The 7,582-nt window shown below is 35.2% G+C and overlaps 1 protein-coding gene across 1 annotated transcript; it reads left to right on the plus strand.

The window, feature by feature from the left end:
* The first annotated feature begins 301 nt into the window (after nt 1-301).
* LOC106464761 (innexin shaking-B-like) lies at nt 302-2,785 on the plus strand. The gene is made up of 2 exons (XM_013924919.2): nt 302-425; nt 1,479-2,785. The coding sequence occupies exon 2, from the start codon at nt 1,577-1,579 to the stop codon at nt 2,666-2,668; it is 1,092 nt and encodes a 363-aa protein (XP_013780373.1). The 5' UTR covers nt 302-425; nt 1,479-1,576; the 3' UTR covers nt 2,669-2,785.
* Nucleotides 2,786-7,582: the final 4,797 nt, after the last annotated feature.

Consider the following 7,582-nt stretch of genomic DNA (forward strand, 5'->3'; position numbering starts at 1 on the left):
CAAGAAAGATGAGTAATATTAAAAAAAAGAGAGGGGGAAGGATCGAACCCAGAGATATTTTGCAAGTGATACAGTTGTTGTGATTTTCGGTCGAGGGTGACGTAGAAGAGCTCGTATACGTTTTGTATCATGTTGTGGTGAAAAAAGTCGGATAACTTAATATTTCAAGGAACTATGTACGGTGGGTAGTTAAAGATCCATCTGAATTTTTATCATGTTGTGGTGAAAAAAGTCGGATAACTTAATATTTCATGGAACTATGTATGGTGGGTAGTTAAAGATCCATCTGAATTTTTATCATGTTGTGGTGAAAAAAGTCGGATAACTTAATATTTCATGGAACTATGTACGGTGGGTAGTTAAAGATCCATCTGAATTTTTATGGAACCTTGAGTTACAAGATTGCCAGTTGACACCACTATTTGGTAAGTTTTGAGTTCAATTTTCTGAAACAACTGAAAAGTTAACGCCATTTGAATGTTATTACGCACTTATGGAACCCGGTTTTACTTGTGATACATTTTTGACTGATGCTACACCGTGTTCTAAAAATTAGGTTTCACATGAGTCATTGAAATTAGTTTATACAGGATAAGTTGTCTTGTGTTTGCAAGCCAGTAAAGATCGATAAAATAACCTATAAATTGTAAAGGGAAACACCGAAACTTACAATACTTTTGATAAAGACCCTGTGGAATACAGGTTAGAAACAGCTGAATTTTATACAAATTTTGACTGGGATATTCGGATTACCAGTAAAAAAGAGTGAATGTTGCCTAAACAGCGTGGATTACAGGTAAGTAACATTGAATTTTGACCGGGACAATATGGATTACGGGAAAAAATATTGAATTTTGACTGGAACAGTGTATGTAACAGGTAAGAAACAACTGAATTTTATACATATTTTGACTAGAACAATGCGGATTACTTGTGAAAAACAGTGATATTTGACCGGGACATTGTAATTAACAGGTAATAAACATTGAATGTTGACCGAGACAGTGTGGATTACGGGTAAAAAATATTGAATTTTGACCGGGACAATGTGGATTACGGGAAAAATATTTGACTGGAACAATGCGGATTACTTGTGAAAAACAGTGACATTTGACCGGGACAGTGTAGTTAACAGGTAATAAGCATTGAATTTTGACTGGAACAATGCGGATTACTTGTGAAAAACAGTGACAATTGACCGCGACAGTGTAGTTAACAGGTAATAAACATTGAATTTTGACTGGAACAATGCGGATTACTTGTGAAAAACAGTGATATTTGACCGGGACAGTGTGGTTAACAGGTAATAAACATTGGATTTTATACCAGTTTTGTTTGGAACAAAAAACTCAGATATTAGTATTATTTTTTTTTGTACCGTACAGATAAAGTGCGTAATATCGATCTGATTTTCATGTTGATATACACTTTTGTTAAATATTTACCAAGCATAATTATTGATTCCTTTCTGTTCACAGCCACTTTTCTTCTGTAAGGATATACTGATTCTTTCTCTTCAAGTTGTCATTCTTTGGATACGGATGTGACGTACGAGGGAGTCTAAACGCCATCAACAATGTTAGACGTAATACGGAGTTTAAAGAGTTTATTGAAGACAAGTCGTGTACGCATTGACAACAATGTTTTTCGACTACACTACACAATAACGGTGGTCGTATTATTGGCATTCACCATTGTCGTCTCAATGAAACAGTTCGTTGGGGATCCTATCGACTGCTTGAAAAGCCGAGAAGTTACAGACACCTTTATTAATACGTTCTGTTGGATTCACACAACTTTCACCATGCCCAGCGCTTATGACAAAGTGGTGGGTAAAGAAGTGCCATACCCAGGGGTTGGATCTATCAACGAATCCACGGACGAATTGAAATACCATAAGTACTATCAGTGGGTATGTTTCATGTTGTTCTTTCAAGCTGCCTTGTTCTACATTCCAAGAGGGTTGTGGAAACTGTGGGAAGGAGGAAAGATTCAGGCCTTAATGATGGATCTAGATATCGGAATGTGTGGAGAGGCAGAGAAGAAACAGAAAAAGAAGTTACTTGTAGACTATTTGACCTCCAGCCAGCGCCATCACGACTGGTATGCCGCTCGCTACTTCATCTGTGAGAGTCTGGCCTTCGCTAACGTGGTTGGTCAGATGTTCTTGATGAATCGTTTCTTTGATGGGGAGTTTCTAACCTATGGACTAGAAGTGATCCGCTTCTCAGAAATGGACCAAAATGATCGCTTAGATCCCATGATACGGGTATTCCCGCGTGTTGCAAAGTGTAAGATGTATAAATACGGTTCTTCGGGTAACCTCGAAACTCACGATGCCATGTGTCTTCTTCCTTTAAATATTGTAAATGAAAAAATATACATCTTCTTATGGTTCTGGTTCATAATGCTAGCAGCACTGACGGGGATGGTTTTGGTGTGTCGAGTTATCCTTATTGCCTGTCCACCCGTCAGGGTGTATTATCTCAATTTCCGTTTTCGCACAGTCCATCTAGACCATTTACACACCGTAGTCCGAAGAGGGTCATTAGGAGACTGGTTTTTAATTTACATGCTCGGTCAAAACATTGATGTTGTCATCTTTAAGGAAGTCGTGGCAGACTTGGCCAATCGTATGACAAGAGCACCAAAAGATTCCACAGCGTGACCATTTACCAAAGTTATCCATCCAGAACGTTTACAATTTCAAATAACGTACATTTTAAACCTTATTATATATATATATAAAAATGCATCAGCTCAGGTCAGTCGAACTTTTCAAGTCTGTTGCTTGGATATTTGTATTTTCAACCTTTGTTTAATATGTAAGAAACTAAACAACTTATTACTTTAGCAACGTCTCAATATATAAAATCTTAACTATGAGTAACTAAGCAACTTTTGTGTTAGTAGCAATCAAAGATACGAAATATGTAGAATGAGATAACTAAGAAAAAGTTTTTGACCATTTTCTCTCGCTATGGCATGGGGGGGGGGTATTTTATCTAAAATATAAAAAAAAAGTCACAACTGCCACGATGGCTAAGGGTTACACTGGTACGTTGTTCAAAAATAAAAAAATGTAGTACTGATGCAATGTGAGAGGGACATTCTCAGTCGTTGAAAAAGTGAGGGGGCATGATCCCCTCGTAAATTATGCTTATGTCTTTATTCAGTGAGAGATGGGTGGTTCTTGGGGTCTATTTTTTCCCTATATTTCAAATGAGTTTCTTTCACTGAAAAAACAAACAAACAAAAAAGTGAAAAAATAAATTAAATTGTTGATTCGATTAGATTTCTTGCACAAAATTACAAAAATGCCATTTGCGCATATCCTTCCCTCATTTTGAGTTGACAAACTGAAGGGAAGACAGTTAGTCTGTAGCACACATCGTGTCACTCTGATGTCGCATTCACGGCTCGAAACCTCGGAACGCGTTTTTGTTGGCCAGTCGCGACCCTGTAAGTAGCTTTCGTACAAGAAACATCTGGCCTGTTCTTCAAGATTGATAACGTAAGTAAATTAATATGTAGAATAATACACGGACTTTTCTCTACGTTAAAATACTTTTATTTGCGAGATTGTGGTCTTCTTATCAGAGCCTTCATAGGGAAAGAATGTTGCCCGATGAGCTCAGAGCCTTCATAGAACGAGAATGTTGCCCAATGAAGACTCTGGTAAGAGAACCAAAAGCTCTCAAATAAAAGAATAGTTATTTAACGTAGAGAAAAGTCAGTCTATAATTCTACAAATATATGGCTTACTAAGCACTTACTAAATAAATATATAAAAAATGTCTAAACTGTTATTTATTTGCAAAGCCTGTTCGCGACCCTTTCACACATCTGACACCTTAGTTTTGGGTCGCGATCCATTATTGGTTTAAAAATCTTACCATAAACTTTACTCGTAAGAAAAGGCTTCATAAGTTGTCTGTTGTTATTTTGTATTAATGTTGCATAAACGTTGTTGCTATATATTTTAATTATTTTGTGTTAAGTTTGTTATATTTTACTATTATGAACGTACATTGTGTTTATCACACGTGACTAGTATTAAGACGCATGCAAAATTCAAAGAGTACAAGCTATTACACTTGAAATTTCTAACTTATTTAGCTAGGATTAAAATTATTTTGAAGTGAATTTTTGGCAAAAAAGAAACAAAGGATCCTCGTGTTATGTTGTTAATATTTAATGAAGTTTATGAGCGTTAATTAACATTGAGAAACCTCTTTTTTTAGCTTTGATATCAAAAGTGAGGGCAAAGCTACACAATGGGCTATGTACGATCTGTTCATCGCGAGTAATCGAATCCCGAATTTGAGCATTGTAAGTCCTTAAACTTACTGATGATCTATCGTGAGACAGGCACTTTGAGAAGCGAACTGGAGTCCAGTATTCTATTATTTTCTGTACAGATAATTTAAACTATATTAATTATAGATTTTAGAAATAGAGGAGTTATTAGAGGTGTTATATTTGAGAACATTTCAAAATATTTTAGTAAAATGAAACTATTCATGTTATATCTTAATTAGATGATATTTGAAGAGGAAATTTTCGTTTTCCTTTTAATTATTGTAAACGTTTTATCATCTATAATGTAAATCTCGATGATATCAATGATTTGATACTATATTGTTATATATATAATACAGATAATAATTTGATCAGTATTGTTGATTTTACACGTATATTATTATCCAGTAAACAATTTGTAAAAATGCGTGTAAAATCGTCTATACTGATCTAATTAATATTTTAGGTAATAATGTACACGTAAAATCATCAATACTGATCTACCTACAAATTGTTTACTGGATAATAATATACGTGTAAAATCGTCTATACTGATCTAATTAATATTTTAGGTAATAATGTACATGTAAAATCATCAATACTGATCTACCTCAGGCTTGAAGAAACGTGATTGCTTATCTATACGAAATCACAAATTTTGATCACTTTAGCTTTTTTATATCAGATTTTGTTTTTGAATTTCGCGCAAAGCTGCACGAGGGCTATCTACGCTAGCCGTCCCTAATTTAGCAGTGTAAGACTAGAGGGAAGGCAGCTAGTCATCACCACCCACCGCCAACTCTTGGGCTACTCTTCTACTAACGAATAGTGGGATTTACCGTCACTTTATAACGCCCCCACGGCTGAAAGGGCGAGCACGTTTGGTGTAACAGGGATTCGAACCCGCGACCCGCAGATTGCGAGTCGAGCGCCCTAACCACCTGGCCATTCCGGGCCTCTTCAAGTCTGAATAAACCCTTTTCCATATTCTACGATCGAATTATACGAGGGGAGGAGAGATAAGAGTTAGTATTATAAGTTAAGATATAATGAGGGCAACATTGAAGGTATGTGTAACCTCGTTTCTGTTGAAATGAATTAAACATTGTTTCTCCGAATATTCACATATATTTTGATTTATCCATACAGCTTCAGATCCTCAATTCCTTAAGTTTGTTTTGAAGTATCCGGTTTTATGACGCTATTAGCTTTTAGGTTAGGTCATCAGTGTGAGGTGAAAATAATATATGATGTATAACAAAAATGCAAAATAAAATATAAAGTAATGGTGAAAAAGTCGCCAAATAAAAATAATTTTTTTGATAAAACACGAAAACAACGTTTCGGGCAACATTATGTTTCCAATGAGAATGAAACTATTAATAGAAGGGTTAGGTTGGAAGAACAAGTAACACGTGGCTCGAAGGCTCTAGAACAAGTTCCTAAGCTACAAAATAGCTAAGGGAAGTAACATAAAAATAAATAACAATATTAATAATAAAAAAATATAAAGATGTTTCGGGATAAATATAACAAATCATAATAAATAAATTAAATAAAAAAAAAGAAAACAGTAGAACATGAATACAGGCAACAATGCAATGAAGTGATTTAACACGTGGATCGGATAATATTGTTTAACTGGATACAGCAATAAAAGTTATGTGAACTTAATAGGGGTGAAAGGAAATGGATATCAAGGTAATAAAAGTGGGTGACTAAAGTGGATGGGTTAGAGAGGAAAAAAAAGAGTACGTACCTTGAACACAAGAGTTGTACACACAAATTATCAGTATAAAAAAATATAGATAAAGTGTAGGGCGGGAAAATGGAGAGGATAGAGTTAAAAGAAAAGAGAACTCTTCATTCATTCCAATAAAAAAAATCAAACGTTTTTCCAAGAGTTTTCTTCGCGTGACAGTGGATGAAGCAAGTGTGAGACCAAGTACGGAGAAGTCAGATATGCAATGCGAAGGGTAATTAAAATGTTTACCCGTGAGTTTTGTGGTTCCATTATTTCTTATATAAGAGAGATGTTCACGTGAATGATCCCCTAAGCAACGACCTATTTGACCAAAGATTATCATGCTACACTTTTTTTACAGCACACACAGTCGATCAGGCTTGTTGAAATGAATGACTGATGTATTTGAAGTTTTCCATTGGGTAAAGGTATGGGTGTTAACATATTGGCAGGTGACGTATTTCTTTTTTTGTGACAAAAGGCTGTATCGTGGCTCACACTAGGGGTAGATTTCTGGATGATAGTTTGGAATAAAACGTTTTATTTTTATCGCGTATATATAACTGACAAGTGGACGTTGTTTTCATGTTTTATAAATAAATCTATTTTAATTTGACGAGTTTTTCGCCACTACTTTATATTCTATTCTACATGTCGATATTATCTTATTACTAGAACAATTATTTGCATCCAGTAATGAAGCTAATGAATAAGAAATAGATAATTTATTGGTGAAAATCCTACACATTGTTTGTTATAGTCTAAGCGGTGAGTTTGTGGTGCATGCCCATAAATATGCCTAAATTAAAAAGAACACCACAACATTAAATGTGCCAAATAAGTTTTATAAACATATATATATATAAACACTTATCACAACATTTTTCGACGATAGTAGACTCCGCCATCATCAGAGTATAATTTTGGATTTGGTTTTTTTTTTAGGATTTCGCGCAAGCTACACGAGGGCTATCTGCGCTAGCCGTCCCTAATTTAGCAGTGTAAGACTAGAGGGAAGGCAGCTAGTCATCACCACCCATTGCCAGCCAACTCTTGGGCTACTCTTTTACCTACGAATAGTGGGATTGACCGTCACATTATAACGCCCCAACGGCTGAAAGGACAAGCATGTTTGGTGGGACGGAGATTCGAACCCACGACCCTCAGATTGCGAGTCTAACTACTTGGTCCATGCTGGGCCCAATTTTATTTGGAGTATAATTGGTGGAGTATAACTATTTTATCTCTTATTGACCAATTGGCTATTTGTGCACTGTCCACATCATTGTAAGTCCACGAAGTTACACTGAATCACCGGACGATGAGAAGTATATATCGACCAAAAATATTGACCGTGGTGTCTTTTTTCTAAAATAAATTTATGTACATTTTTGAAAGTTATGGTGCTCGTTTTGATTTACTTTATTTACACGAATGAACGGTTCATTTAAGTTGCTTTACTTATGCACATGTATCATTTTTTTAAATTATAATTCGTAAATATATTTAAAACTTTTTTCTTTGTATAAATATACA

This window comes from Limulus polyphemus, unplaced genomic scaffold (assembly GCF_000517525.1).
Source record: "Limulus polyphemus unplaced genomic scaffold, Limulus_polyphemus-2.1.2 Scaffold1736, whole genome shotgun sequence".
Taxonomy (NCBI): Eukaryota; Metazoa; Arthropoda; class Merostomata; order Xiphosura; family Limulidae; genus Limulus; species Limulus polyphemus.

Bases quoted from the DNA above. Each gene is read 5' to 3' on its own strand.
- LOC106464761 (XM_013924919.2), top strand. From the start codon at position 1,577: ATGTTAGACGTAATACGGAGTTTAAAGAGTTTATTGAAGACAAGTCGT.